The sequence below is a fragment of the Zychaea mexicana genome (genome assembly GCF_025766255.1).
Source record: "Zychaea mexicana strain RSA 1403 chromosome Unknown BDB00scaffold_7, whole genome shotgun sequence".
Classification (NCBI taxonomy): domain Eukaryota; kingdom Fungi; phylum Mucoromycota; class Mucoromycetes; order Mucorales; family Lichtheimiaceae; genus Zychaea; species Zychaea mexicana.
The window spans coordinates 131,589-145,421 of record NW_026516670.1 but is presented as its reverse complement, the minus strand read 5'-3'; the positions used below and the strand labels follow the sequence as shown (position 1 = coordinate 145,421).

Sequence of the window (13,833 nt, the reverse complement as noted above, 5' to 3'; positions counted from 1 at the left end):
GTGTCAAAGAAAGAGAGAGAAAGAAACAGTACGGTGTGACACTAGAAACTGCGAGTTTGTAAATTTCAGTAAAAAATAGTAAGTGCGTATGGTAGCACACACGAAGCGAGCATAAACATACTACGTATCGGTGTCGACTTATGCTTGGTCCATTTGCTAATCACCAGACCGTCGTGTGCTACAAGTTCCTACACAGTGTACTTCTAAACTCAAATTTTAAAAAACTCTTCGGGGAAAAAGAGAAATAAAGAACCTTTCGCAAACTTTCAATAAGAGATGTTGTCTTTATCCCGTGAAAAAAGATCGCTGGTGATGAGCGTCACCATAGTAAATGAAATAAACCGTTTCGAGCCAATGTGTTACTAACACCACCCCCTGAATGAACAGCTGAGCTGCCCTTTCTCGTTCTTGATTGGTGTGTATCCGATTGCCGCATTATTCCTCTTATCATGAAACGTATATTTATTTTTGTCATCGTCATCGCCTTGCATGTTATTAAATATGAAAAAGCATAGAGATGATTTTTGGGTTGGCGGGCTGGTAAGAAGTATCAGTATTACTTTATCTTTAAATCCCTAGAAGGAGATAAATACGTAATCTTGGGCAACACAAAAAGTCTCTTGTTTTTGATAACATACGTCTGATAAACGTACATATGCAACAAACACACCAGTCAAAGCTGAGTACACTACGTAGTAAATTTGTTAATGCACAAAGATTCCCACGGGGTTTTATATCTGCAACCCACAAACATCCATTATTTACGTCTCTTCTCTCTTTCTATTGTAAACTATAAAAACATGCTAGACATTGATGAAATACGTGAGCAACATAAGATTTCAAGTTATCTGCATAGAACAACACCATAGTAATCAACATGTATTTAGCGAGTCAGCATACAGAAAGTACAGTTCCATGTTTCATAGCAGGACTTGTAGGAGGTACGTCGTCTTATTGATTTGCCGATAGCCAGCCACTGTTTCAATAAGCTCAATGAAGGTACGATCGATGTATAGGTCTCTCTGGATTAGCTGTAGGACATCCGTTCGGTAAGAACAAGGCATAATAGCAGAAAAGAAGTACAAGAGTCAACATATATATAGGCTAACTTGGATATTACCGGAATATGTAGATACAGGTACATACACCTGGGAAACCTTTGTAACATCTCTCCTTTCTCACGATGTTATTGTATAATAGTCAAAGTGCGTCTGCAGACACAAAAGGCGTCGTCGAAATATAAAGGAACGGTGGACTGCTTTATCTCAACCATACGGCAAGAAAAGGTTTGCTTGTTTTTATATATACCAATATACCAGAAATCTACAATTACTCCAAGATTAACTTTTTTTGCAGGTTTTTGGTTTGTACAAAGGCATGGCCTCTCCCGCGGTAAGCATTACACAACTTTCCTGCAAAAGTATAGAATTTTAACAGATTCAATTGGTTAGTTAGGCCGGTGTCGCAGTAGTCAATGCCCTCGTGTTCGGGTCATTCGACTGGCTTATAAAGTTACAAGAAAAATATCGCATTAATAATGCAAAAGTCACTGATTGTGGTGATCAAGGCGACAAAGCCTTCAGCCGCCAGCCGTCACTATCACAAATCATGGCTGCAGGAATGGGTGCGGGTGTTATTACAAGGTATTTTTGTCCTTAGTAACAGGAAACCAGACAAAATCTATTGAGAGACAGATGTTGTTCATTTACTGATATCGCTGGAACTACTTTGATAAAGCTTCGTCACTTGCCCAATGGAATTAGCCAAAGTTCAACTCCAGAATCAAACACATAGTACGCCAATGAAAGGGCCTATAGATTGCTTGACACACCTTTACAAACGAAGGGGAATACGAGGATGCTTTACAGGAATGACGCCGACGATCGTTAGAGAGCTCAGTTTTGGGCCATATTTCGTCACTTACGAATGCATATCCAGAATTTCAGGCAATCGCGCAGTTACAGGACCAAAAGTGATAGTAGCGGGAGGTATCGCTGGTATCATCGCATGGTGCTCAACATATCCTGCAGGTATACTTCTTTCTTTAATGCTCATAAGATTCAAATAAAATATATCAGCTTGCTAACATACATCTCATAGATGTTATTAAAACACGTATTCAAGCAAGCCCAGGCGAGTATAAGAGTATGATAGATTGCGCCCGAAGGTGCTACCAGGCTGAAGGGATCGGTATTATGTTCCGAGGACTTTTCCCAACATTACTGAGGGCCTTTCCATCCAACGCTGCTACATTTGTTGCCTATACATGGACAATGAAAATGCTTACAGAAGATACTAGAAATTTGGGCCAGCAAAATGCCGCTGCAGTCATTTAATAAAGCTCACCGTCTTCACTGACCAGAACAATTACAGATTCTCAGTACTGTATGTCATTATGTTTTTATTATTTTGAGAGACGTGATATAGATAATGAGAAGAAGCATACGTGTATACAAGACAAAACTGGCTACTTATGATTCATTGTTGCTGTCACCTGACTTCTCATCTTGTCTGCGCATTTCTGCTTCTGGTAAGGCGTTTTCCCACACATTTTCTGCTTCTACTTTGGATACATTTTTGAAGCATATTTTAAACACATCGTCATAAGTATCCACAGGTATACCAGTGATCCCTTCTTTGACATGATCCGGAAGTTCGTCCCAATCAGCAAGGTTATCTTTAGGAAATAGGATAGTCGAAACGCTGGAACGCTTCGCTGCGATTGTTTTCTCTTTCAGACCGCCAATCTGTAACACCTTGCCGGTTACAGTGAGTTCGCCTGTCATGGCAATATCCGGATCCACCGACTCATTGAGAGCCAGTGAGATAAGCGAAGTTGCCATCGTAACGCCTGCAGAGGGTCCATCTTTGGGTACAGCACCTGCAGGACAATGAAGGTGGACACGGGCTTTGTCGAAAAATCGATTCTTGGGAAAATAGGACGCCATTAACGATTTCGCAAATGTATATGCAATGCTTGTTGATTCTTTCATCACGTCTCCGAGCTGACCGGTTTTGGATAGGTGTGGATGCGATTTGGGTGTGAGCGACGTTTCCAGCACAGATTCTATATAAAGCGATGATCCGCCTGAAATAGCAACAACGCATATCATTAACAAACCACCAAGCTTAGGATGTAAAAAAAGCATAAACAGTCCACTTACCCATACTGGTCCAGGCCAGCCCCATGATTACTCCGGGAGGTGTTTTTTCATACAGCCTATCAGCTTGGAAAACCGGGGGACCAACATAATCTTTCAATTTACTTGAAGAAATCTGGAGGTCAATGTCACCAGGAACCTCCAGGGGCTTTCTTTCCTCCTGCGTTTTCTCTTGACCGGTCTCTTTTTCGGGCGTTGTCTGCTCCGCCTTGATAGGATCATTTGATCGTTTGTCGTGAGGCAATACTTTGGGTGAATCCCCCTTCTCTTGTTCAAAATGATCTTCTCCAATATGCTCCACAATGTTGTAAGCCGCCTTTCGATACACCTTGTCGATTTGCTTCTTTAGGTTACGAACACCACTCTCACGACAGTAACTCTTGATTAGCGTTTCGACCGCATCCTTCGTCAGAACAACACGAACGTTTTCGAGTCCTGCTGCGATCTTTGCTGCTGGGGCAAGATAGCGCTCGGCAATGGCTTCTTTTTCTTCTGCAACATAGCCTGATAACTGGATCACTTCCATACGATCTAGCAGTGGTCCAGGAATGGTATCCAGCACGTTAGCTGTACAGACAAACAGTACTTTGGAAAGATCAACGGGAACATCCATGTAATGGTCCAAAAAGCTCCCGTTCTGCTCTGGATCTAACAGTTCAAGCAGGGCCGATGAAGGATCGCCTTGGTGGCCACGACCGATCTTGTCAATTTCGTCAATTAGAATAAGTGGGTTCTCGGTCTTGACCTTCTTCAAAGCCTGAATAACTTTGCCTGGCATGGCACCGACATAGGTCCGTCGATGACCTTTAATTTCAGCAACGTCCGACAAACCACCCACTGAAAACCGATAGAACTCGCGGTCTAAAGCCCGGGCGATGCTTTTGCCAACTGATGTCTGAATGTGAGAGTAAATATTGTGAAGGATGTTGGTAAGCATTATCCTCTACCTCTTTCGTGAAAGTGTAATGTACTACCTTTCCCGTTCCCGGAGGACCAACTAAGCATAGAATCTTGCCTTCGACAGTGCCACGCAGCTTGCCGACGGCGATGAACTCAAGAATACGCTCTTTGACATCCTTGAGTCCATAATGATCCTCATCCAAAACCTCCTGTGCGTGCTGAATGTTGTAATTCTCTCTTGATCTTTGACCCCAGGGTATCTGTGTAATCCAGTCGAGATAGTTGCGCGTAACGTTGAACTCGGATGCGGCAGGCTCGAGGTGAGCAAGCTTGCTGATTTCCTGTTGATGTAATATGAAAAGTCTAAGAAATTACACTATGATAGGCTGAACTGTTTTTCCTGTCTTGTAACCAACCTCATCAAAAACCTTCTTAACCGCTGCAGGCATGTCTAATTTTTGTGCTTTTTCCTTGAAATCTTCGACAAGCTTGTCCTTGCCGTCACTTTCTATACCAAGCTCCTTCTTGATCCCTTTCAGCTGCTCCATTAGATAGAACTCGCGTTGACGCTTGGCGATCTTGCTTTCCACCTCCTTTGAAATTTTGCTCTGCAGCTGAGCATTCATGAGTTCTTTCTTGAGCACGAGAAGCGCCTTTTGTAGTCGCTCTTCAATTGGTAATATTTCGAGAACTTCTTGTAGTTCTTCCGGTTCAGCGGCAGAAACAGCAGCTGCAAAATCCGCTAGCTTCCCTGGTTCCTCAAATACGTTTCCAGCAGATTGAGACATTGAAAAGCTGGCAATCTGATCTCTAAAAAGTGGGTTCAGAGAAGCAATGTCTTTGAAAACGGACACGATTTCCGATGTGACAGCTCGAATAGTTTGATCCTTTTTGGAATATGGTGGCTCTACTAGATTTTCAACGTTCGCTAACGATACATGATGCTCCTTTGCAAGGAATGCTGTTGCATATTGCGCTTCCTTCTTTTGATCTTCTGCTGTTTTTTCTATGGTTGTAGTAAGAGTGATAGAGTAATTAATAACAGCATCCTTCATATGTGAATCCTCACTCTTCGCCTATGGCATTACCATTATACTCCTGTCCTTTTTCGCTAATTGCGTAAACTTCATCTGTTGTCTTCATCTCTACATCTTTCTTCTCAGTTGCGGTTGGTTCATCGCTGCCGTTCTTTTTATGCGGTGGCTCCATGTTTTCCATTACAACGCCTGGAGGAATGAGGTCTGTGATTCTGATCCGCCGGTGAGGATACAGAACGGCTGTCAATCCTGCGTCTTGTTTATCTGCACTTGTTCCGCCTCCGGAATTCGCCGGAAACACACTCGTAATTTGTGCAAACACGCCTACATCATATACTTGATCCATGCTTGTAACGGTATCCACATCCAAGTTTTCATCCTTGAGCAAAAATGCGCCGACATATGGCTGACCCCGTTTAAGTAGATCCTTGATCGCCGAAGTCACATTTGGATCCTTGACAACAACAGCCTTGTAAAAACCAGGGAACAGTGGCCTCCTCCCGATGGGGAGCGCTAGGACTTGAGGATATACTTCTGGAACCGACGGCTTTTGCAACTGATTGTCGATGACTTGGAATACCGAGGATGGCTTCCCATCACCACTCCCTCCATCTTCGCCGTTGTTATTACCCCCACTTTTATGGTCATTGCTGTCACCATTGCCTGACGCTGCACCAGAGCCATCGGCAGGAATACCACCAGAGCCTTCGTCTTTAGGGTCTCGTTCGCGTAAAAACGCGTTAGTGGATACGGATCGAAACCGTTGTGTTTCACCGCCTTTGCGTATCGGTTGTAGCATAACGAGCACAGCTCGTGTTGGACTTGCTTTCAGTGTTTTGTATAGTGCGTCGCCTCCCCATACTGTCACCGGTGAACCATTCAATGTACTTGACGAGAATGCACGTACTGAAGCACCGCCACTACTGCTGCTCGCACTGTGCAAGGCCGTCGAATTTGTTTGTAATTGTGAGGCGAAAACATTATTTAGCTTACAGCGCGGAATCGTTTTGGAGACATGAAAGAGAAATGAATTGCTCATGGTCAATTAAGGAGTGAGGATTGATTCGTCAGCAAGAGGACAGCCACCTGCGTATTTGCATGATTTCTGTCTCAAATTTTCCGAACCATTGGGCGAGGGAGGTCGGTGTCACTAGGTTATTGCAAAATTTGTGTTCCCTAACAATTCTGGGTATCCCCTATTGTTTACTGTAGCTAGGCTACAGTACGATGTTATAGTGCAGGTGTCGAAACAGCATGAGTATGTGCGCGGATAGACGGGGGCTATTTCTAAATTCATTATGTAAAGATGTCTGAACTACTAAATTACAATAGCTGCAGCAGCAACAGCTTGTTTATGCAAGCTGATTAGTAGCCCCTCAATCCTGCTGGTTACCGGGTGGAACAATCAATTTATCTCTTGGGTTGTGTATATATAAGGGCAGTATCTCAATCCAAATTTCTCATACATCACTATCATCAACCCTAACAACCAAAGAGTATTCTTTCATTTTCATCCACACCATCACCACCACTTGGCACCTGTCATCGTACGTCATCAGCATGAAGCACTATACATCATTTGTCGTTTTTGTATTACTCTCTCTGGCAGTGCTGCTTCCCGGTAGCATCATCCAAGCAAAAGAAAACGTGCAGTGTCCTATTCCTGGAGGGAAGATGTATGCGCCCGTTCCTGGCAGCTATTGCGTCGACTACTATAGCTGTGCAGGCTCAACACCAACAATTATCAGTTGTCCTGGAGGATGGAGGTTTGATTCCAAAAGTCAAGGATGTGCTTCAAGCGCACAAGTTGATTGCAACTAGTAGCATCATTTTAGCTTTCTCTCTTTTTTCCTTGTTTTGTTCTTTTCATGTAAATTTTAGAGAAAATAAAGTCAAGAGAGTATAATTAGAAAGGCCATTATGTCTTGGCATTAATTCATGTCTGCATGAGCGTACACTCTATCACTAGGTCGATATCAAATTAAGAGAGAAGGAGAAAATCCACGGTAATGTAGTATAAGATTCTTCTTAACGGAAATTTTTCCAAGAAGCCCATATTAGTTTGATGAAAAAGAATGCAACAGCAGTACGGATGAATTATCGTTGATGCTGTCTTTGCGCGCAGAGTTTATAAGCTCCACTTCGCACTCTGCATCTTGGAACGACGACAGCAGTGATAGCCTGCTTCTATCTGTATTCTAGAGTCTGCGCAATAATATAGTATCTTTTCCAGAATGTTGAAAGAGCTATGATTAAACATTTGAAGTAACAATAGTTGTCAGGAAGAAGTATTACAAAAAGTCATTGCTGGATTAAGCTCTCGCTTGTAAACTTCGAGCAAAAGCAAGTAGGATCAGCGTTTGTGTTGCGCTTAGATTTCCTGTAATAGAAGGCGCGGGCGACATTGACTCTTGTCAAAGAACACCGAGTGGCTAATGCCACACACCCTGTTTTGTGCACCGTGCGGCTCTATCCTTAAATTTGCTGGAGGACTAAAGCGCTTTGAACCCGTACTGAGCGGAAGAACAAAAACCAAGAAACGCTATCGGCTCGCTCCGTTATATTTTGGCATTGAGGGCATATCAAATAGGAGCGTGGAGAAGACTGTGCTGATGAAAGCAAAGAGAGAAGTGGAGTAAGAAAGAGAAAGCTTAAGCGGTGTTAATTTACCCTCTCTAATTGATCGTGTACTAGTGCATATGTGCTAAGGGCATGTTCCTTTGTGTTCCGTAGATGGTGCGGCAATTAAACTTTTCCACGTACATCTTTACAGCTCAAAGTTTCTCATGACTGTGGCTGAATCAAATGGCCTATACATTACAACCGTCGTTGATAACTTAGACTAGTGTATATATCAGACGCTTGCTTCGTTCTGATACCTCGCTGAATGCATATGATAAAAACATAACCGATAGCTAACGGCTCTAGAAATTGGATGGCCGCATTGATCAAGACAGCACATGGAAATGTGTCCAGAAGAAGAAGACGAAGCAGGGCGGGCTTTAGTTGTGAGTTGAGAAGGTAAGTATGTAGTACAGATCAATTTGCGAAATACGAGTGGGACTTTTACGCGTGCTCCGTTCACGTTTATAGACTTTTCACCGCCGAGTTATAATTGGAACCCACTCTTTTATTTACAAGATCAGCTCAGGGGTCGAAAAAGCAGAAAGAAAGCTGCAATCATTTGCTCTATTATTGATTCCCGCTTTCGGTGTAACCATGTCATTTTCCTGGCCATATAAATTGCCAATGGTCCTTTCACTGTACTGTTTGCTTTTCCTTTTGCAGGTTGGATCGTTTGTAGGTATGCATTGATCGCAAATGGACCCTGCCAGTGAAGGCAATGGTACCAATGGCGTTGTTGTTGCTGGACGCATTTTGTATTCACCTCGTCTTTGTTTCGTCTTACTATGTCTTAACATCAACGACAGATCATGTATCATAACGACTTCGATTCAACAAGGTCGCCAGGTACACCACCTGTGCCTCCCTATTCCGAGCAATATCCATTGCAAGATACGTCATTCTCGCACCAACCACCCATGCAGCGTGGCAACGACCCATTCCATGAAGACCAGCAACAGCAAATTGAAACCATGAACCAGCCGTTGCTTGGAAGCCCCATGTCTCCTCATGTAGACTCGCCACGATCACCCTTCTCTCGAGTTGCTGGCGGCGGTGGCGGACTCCAGTTTGTAGAGCCGCCTTCTCCAGGTCCACGTTTTGGAGAGGCACCGCGTAGACAGCCACGACGATACAAGACAGGCAAGCTTTGTTATTCCCAAGCCGATTGTAGCTTTTACTATGGAAGATATGCTAACGATGGTGGTTTGTTTGTGGACGTATACAGTGCGAAAGGTCAAACTTACGGGCGGTAACCTTGTTTTGGACAACCCAGTACCAACAACTTATTTGGACCGTTTGCCCAACAAGCAGGATCATGAATTTACCCATATGCGCTATACTGCAGCCACTGTTGATCCATCCGAGTTTGTAGACAAGAAGTACCAATTACGACAGAACGTTTCAAACAGAGAAACTGAGCTTTTTATTGTGTTGACCATGTACAACGTAAGACAGCGGATGAGAGAAAGAGAATGAGACAGCAAGGGACCCCCTTTTTAGTGCAGTTTGCATCTGCACAAAAGGAAAGTGAAAGACGGAAGGAAACTGACCAATCGCATTTACAGGAAGACGAGGTGCTGTTCTGCCGTACATTGCATGGTGTGATGAAAAACATTGCACACTTGTGTTCGCGCACTCGTTCGTCGACGTGGGGTGAGGATGGATGGAAAAAGGTGGTTGTTTGTGTTGTTTCTGATGGACGTACCAAGATCCATCCGCGCACGCTGTCAGTTCTGTCGGCACTGGGCTGTTATCAAGAAGGTGTTGCTAAAAATATTGTCGAAGGCAAACCCGTCACCGCACATATCTATGAGGTATGTGTGCATATGAAGTTTAAAAAAAAAGAGCTATCACGCTCGTGCAGATTGACTCCTTATAATGATTAGCTTGCTCGCTCACCCGCTCACTCTTATCCGCATATGGTAGCACACAACCCAAATCTCTGTGGATCCCGACATGAACTTCCGTGGGTCAGAGAAGGGTATTGTGCCCACTCAGATGCTGTTCTGTCTTAAGGAAAAGAATCAAAAGAAGATCAACTCTCATCGATGGTTCTTCCAAGCTTTCGGCCCACTTATCAACCCCAACGTCTGTGTGCTTATTGATGTCGGTACTCGTCCTGGTCATACATCCATCTACCATCTGTGGAAGGCATTCGATATCAACAAGAACACAGCCGGTGCCTGTGGTGAAATTCGTGCTCTTACTGGCAAGGCAGGTGTTGCCCTGTTAAACCCTTTGGTCGCCTCCCAAAACTTTGAATACAAGATGTCCAATATTCTCGATAAACCGCTGGAGTCTGTCTTTGGCTACATTTCTGTGCTGCCGGGTGCTTTCTCAGCATACAGATACACTGCTCTCCAGAATGACGTTAATGGAAATGGCCCGCTTGAAAAGTATTTCTTGGGTGAAAAACAACACGGCAGCGACGCTGATATTTTCACCGCAAACATGTACCTGGCTGAAGATCGTATCTTGTGTTACGAGGTAAAAATTTCATTTATATGAGGAGAAGCTTCCATGAATTTGGTCTCTAATTACTCTATTTCTGTAAACACAACTAGTTGGTCGCGAAGAAGGGTGCAAAATGGACCTTACATTACGTATCAAATTCTTATGGTGAAACCGATGTGCCCGACACCGTTGCTGAATTCATTTCCCAGCGCCGGCGCTGGCTCAATGGCTCGTTCTTTGCTGGCATCTACGCTCTCGTACACAGTGGCAAACTCTGGCGCTCAAACCATAACTTCATCCGCAAAATCTTTTTCATGCTTCAAGGCATTTATCAAACTTATCAGCTAATTTTCTCTTGGTTCGCTATTGTGAGTTACAGTGTCTATTACTCAACTTACCAACAATCAATGATACTTACTCAGTGACTCGATGCTCACACGATAATGCAATGTGTACATTAGGGCAATTTCTATCTTACATTCTACATCATGACTACCTCTATGGAATCTGACTACCTCGATCCAAAACCATTCTCTTCCGATGTGGCACGATATTTGCATATCAGTTTTAATTACGTATACATTGTTCTACTCGTCATCCAGTTCATTATAGCCATGGGTAACCGACCGCAAGGTTTCAAATGGGCATACTTTTTAAGTATCGTCTTCTTTGCGCTGCTCATGGTCTACATTATGTTCTGTACCGTCTGGATCACGGCTGTTGGTGTCGACAGCGCCATTGACGAAGCCCAAGAATCGGATGACATGTTAATGGCACTCATAGGGCAAAGCGCATTCAGAGAAGTGATCATTGCTGTTGTGTCAACGTACGTCATCTACTTCCTTGCGTCTTTCATTTTCCTCGATCCGTGGCACATGTTTACCAGTTTCATTCAGTGTAAGTCCATTATTATTGTTATTTGAAAACTTGGAAGCATTCTTAACAGAAATTTGTTTTTTTAACTATAGATATCTTCATGTCGCCATCTTACATCAACGTGCTCAACATTTATGCTTTCTGTAACACCCACGACGTGTCCTGGGGAACCAAGGGCGACAACAGTGTCTCAACAGAGCTGGGTGTTGTCAAGGCAAAGAAGGGCAAGGATGGCGATTCTCATGTGGAAGTCGAAGTACCCACAGAACAAAAAGATCTTAATGAACAATACGAAGAAGCGTGTATGGAACTGAAGAAACAAGTCGTCGCGGCTCCTGAAAAGCGTGATGCAAAGACCAAACAAGAGGATTACTACAAGGCTTTCCGTACTCGACTGGTATGTCATTTTTCTTTCTTTCTAGTATTACAAATGACCTAGTGAAAATAACAACGATTTAAATTTCACTGTCATTATAGGTCTTATCATGGGTCATCACCAACATGGCTTTAGTGGCTGTTATTACAAACGGTCAAATTCTTGAATGGTTCGGTACTTACGAAGAGCGTAGTACTGTATACTTGGGCTTCATCCTGTGGTCCGTGGCAGGTCTTTCTGCTATTCGTTTCATCGGATCATGTCTCTACATGGTCTTCAAAATATTCCGTCGTTAATTAATCACCTGTAACTTTTCTTCCCTGTATCATCATCTTCATATACTACATCCCAATGTGCAGTAAAATTTTCATATTACGTTCACTTTTATCGATCAATGTTTATTCTTTATTTGCAAGCAGTAAAATCAGGTAATTGACAACATAAATTTATCAGAAGTAAATATTTTCAGTTATACTGTATACGTATCTCGGGGAGACCATCTGTTTATGCCACTTCTAGCTCAACGCCTACTTATAAGGTAGCGATAATAGTATAACGCCAAGATATGTCGTCCGCTGCTTCAATAGTTCACGCAGTTGCTGGACTGCATACGTTGCTAAATAGCGGTTCGTTTGATCAGCACACTTTACTTGGCGATAACAAAAAAAAAACGTAGACTGCTCCGTAGCCCAGGATGTCGTATCTGTCACTTATATAAGTGATGTGCTGCAGTTAAATCTAAGAATTAGTTTAAGCATTTGTAAAATGTAAAAGGGTGAAGAGCAAAACCAAGAAGTGCCTAGCAATATAGTTACGTCACAAAATTTCGGAACTGGGTCGAGTGTAAACAGAATCTCGCGTCTTTTTTAAAGCTGCAGCAAAGTCCAAACTCCCCACTCTTTATAATCTAATCGCAATGACCCAGGATTTACCCCCCAGTGGTGGATACAGCGAAGTACGATACCGCCGTTATCTTCCAAAGAGAGGCCCCTCCGGTCTCGTCGTTGTTGGTGGCGTTGCTGCCGTCATGGCCTTTGGATTCTACCGAGTTGCCCAAGGCAACTTGGAACGACGGTATGATGTTTACATGCGCATTTCCTTTTGATCGATGGTTTTGATGGGAAAAAAAGAAGAACAGGAACTCATCATACATATGCAAATGTTTGCTATTCGGCATTGTTAGAGAATTAAAGCGTGAAAACTTGTGGTCGCGCATTCACCTCATTCCCTTGTTGACTGCCGAAGCCGATCGTGACATGCACCGCCGTACTGTTGCCGCAAACGAGCGCGAAGCCGAGATCATGAAGGACGTCAAGGACTGGAAGGCTGGCGAGTCTGTTTACAACAACACCAAATATTTTACCCCTCCCAGCTACGTCGCTGTTCCCGAAAGCAACTAGTTCTTCTCTCGTTTTTCCAGTTAATAGACTCCATCCAAAAAAAGAAAAACATGGATTTTTTTTTTGTTTTCGATACACGTACAGACGCACGCCAATTTGCCTTTATTTGATTATTCTTTTACGAAGAAAGAAGCATCACTCGTCACAACACACACGCTGATCAAATGTCATGCAATGGTATGTTTGACTGAGGAGTGACTCTTTGAAGAATTTTTTTCCGCAATGGTTTATGACGAACATGAAATAAGTCAGTATGTGCTGTGTGGATAACTGCCCGCAGAATGGGAATAGAATATCGTGGCTGGAACTTTGGGTTGAAGGTTGGGGCCTGTTATGAACGCTCAGAGTGTACACAACCGGGAAGAGACATGTTGTGCAAACTAGGACTTCCTTTGCCTGAAGTTGTAGCTGTAGTCATATCTATGAGATGTACCTAGAAAGCTACTGCTAATCAGCATTGTTACAGGTTTGCAGATTTCTGTAAAGCTTTTACAGAGCTATCACACTCTCTTATCTCATGCATGCTAAATCCATCATCATCAACTTGATCTCAACACAGTGCACCCAAAACAGTTTGGTTTACAAGAATGACCTTCATATTTTTAACAGCGTATTTGGCGTGCAGTATGGATTGTGGCAAGATTTATTTATGCTATAATGTGTTACAAGATGAAATGATGGGATTACGGAAAATTGGACATAAGTATACAGTGCAATTATTTCTTTGCTGCTCTAGGCTTAGTAACTCGCTTTGTTCTCTTAGCAGCAGGCTTTGCAGCCTCGACTTCCTCCTTCTTTTGTGTTTCGTCAGACTCGGTCTTTTGACTTCGCTTGCGCTTATTTACTGCAGCTTTTTCCTCTGCAGCATTCTTGGTAGCAGCCGGTTTGTCTTCCTTGGCTTCTGCTTTGTCTGAGGTGTCACCCTTGGGCTCATTTGCCTTTGCCTTCTTGTACCTTTCATACTCGACAGCCTATATACATATATTGTTGTTAAAAACATTGAT

General features: G+C 43.2%; 5 protein-coding genes across 5 annotated transcripts; 4 read left to right on the top strand and 1 right to left on the bottom strand.

Moving 5' to 3' along the window:
- Positions 1 to 271: 271 nt before the first annotated feature.
- Positions 272 to 2,365, top strand: BDB00DRAFT_802107 (mitochondrial carrier domain-containing protein). Its single transcript, XM_053121926.1, has 8 exons — positions 272 to 822; positions 888 to 941; positions 1,017 to 1,049; positions 1,201 to 1,286; positions 1,357 to 1,392; positions 1,456 to 1,643; positions 1,738 to 2,030; positions 2,101 to 2,365. Exons 1-8 carry the CDS (start codon positions 708 to 710, stop codon positions 2,334 to 2,336), a joined length of 1,041 nt encoding a protein of 346 aa, XP_052984104.1. The 5' UTR covers positions 272 to 707; the 3' UTR covers positions 2,337 to 2,365.
- BDB00DRAFT_969407 (ATP-dependent protease La) lies at positions 2,366 to 6,180 on the bottom strand. The gene is made up of 5 exons (XM_053129834.1): positions 5,150 to 6,180; positions 4,478 to 5,067; positions 4,136 to 4,402; positions 3,165 to 4,056; positions 2,366 to 3,088 (listed from the first exon to the last, which is right to left on the bottom strand). The coding sequence occupies exons 1-5, from the start codon at positions 6,135 to 6,137 to the stop codon at positions 2,472 to 2,474; spliced, it is 3,354 nt and encodes a 1,117-aa protein (XP_052984103.1). The 5' UTR covers positions 6,138 to 6,180; the 3' UTR covers positions 2,366 to 2,471.
- A 395-nt stretch (positions 6,181 to 6,575) lies between these two features.
- BDB00DRAFT_802094 (uncharacterized protein) lies at positions 6,576 to 6,948 on the top strand. The gene has a single exon (XM_053121925.1). It carries the CDS (start codon positions 6,659 to 6,661, stop codon positions 6,917 to 6,919), a length of 261 nt encoding a protein of 86 aa, XP_052984102.1. The 5' UTR covers positions 6,576 to 6,658; the 3' UTR covers positions 6,920 to 6,948.
- A 1,581-nt stretch (positions 6,949 to 8,529) lies between these two features.
- On the top strand, positions 8,530 to 11,807 carry BDB00DRAFT_802092 (chitin synthase 1; the record flags this gene model as incomplete). The annotated part of the gene is made up of 8 exons (XM_053121924.1): positions 8,530 to 8,863; positions 8,949 to 9,169; positions 9,289 to 9,537; positions 9,650 to 10,210; positions 10,288 to 10,545; positions 10,639 to 11,074; positions 11,146 to 11,450; positions 11,531 to 11,807. The coding sequence occupies 8 exons, from the start codon at positions 8,533 to 8,535 to the stop codon at positions 11,723 to 11,725; spliced, it is 2,556 nt and encodes an 851-aa protein (XP_052984101.1). The 3' UTR covers positions 11,726 to 11,807.
- Positions 11,808 to 12,345: 538 nt separating this feature from the next.
- BDB00DRAFT_950832 (GRIM-19) lies at positions 12,346 to 12,894 on the top strand (the record flags this gene model as incomplete). Its single annotated transcript, XM_053129578.1, has 2 exons — positions 12,346 to 12,503; positions 12,613 to 12,894. 2 exons carry the CDS (start codon positions 12,346 to 12,348, stop codon positions 12,827 to 12,829), a joined length of 375 nt encoding a protein of 124 aa, XP_052984100.1. The 3' UTR covers positions 12,830 to 12,894.
- Between the last annotated feature and the right edge of the window lie 939 nt (positions 12,895 to 13,833).

Excerpts from the sequence above, each read along its gene's own strand:
- BDB00DRAFT_802107 (XM_053121926.1), top strand. The coding sequence starts at position 708 with ATGCACAAAGATTCCCACGGGGTTTTATATCTGCAACCCACAAACATC. Across the intron at positions 942-1,016 it reads CATAGCAGGACTTGTAGGAG|GTCTCTCTGGATTAGCTGTA; the intron begins GTACGTCGTCTT and ends ATCGATGTATAG. Across the intron at positions 1,287-1,356 it reads CAACCATACGGCAAGAAAAG|GTTTTTGGTTTGTACAAAGG; the intron begins GTTTGCTTGTTT and ends CTTTTTTTGCAG.
- BDB00DRAFT_969407 (XM_053129834.1), bottom strand. The coding sequence starts at position 6,137 with ATGAGCAATTCATTTCTCTTTCATGTCTCCAAAACGATTCCGCGCTGT. Across the intron at positions 4,057-4,135 it reads GTCCTCCGGGAACGGGAAAG|ACATCAGTTGGCAAAAGCAT; the intron begins GTAGTACATTAC and ends TCTCACATTCAG. Across the intron at positions 3,089-3,164 it reads GCTGGCCTGGACCAGTATGG|GCGGATCATCGCTTTATATA; the intron begins GTAAGTGGACTG and ends TTGCTATTTCAG.
- BDB00DRAFT_802094 (XM_053121925.1), top strand. The coding sequence starts at position 6,659 with ATGAAGCACTATACATCATTTGTCGTTTTTGTATTACTCTCTCTGGCA.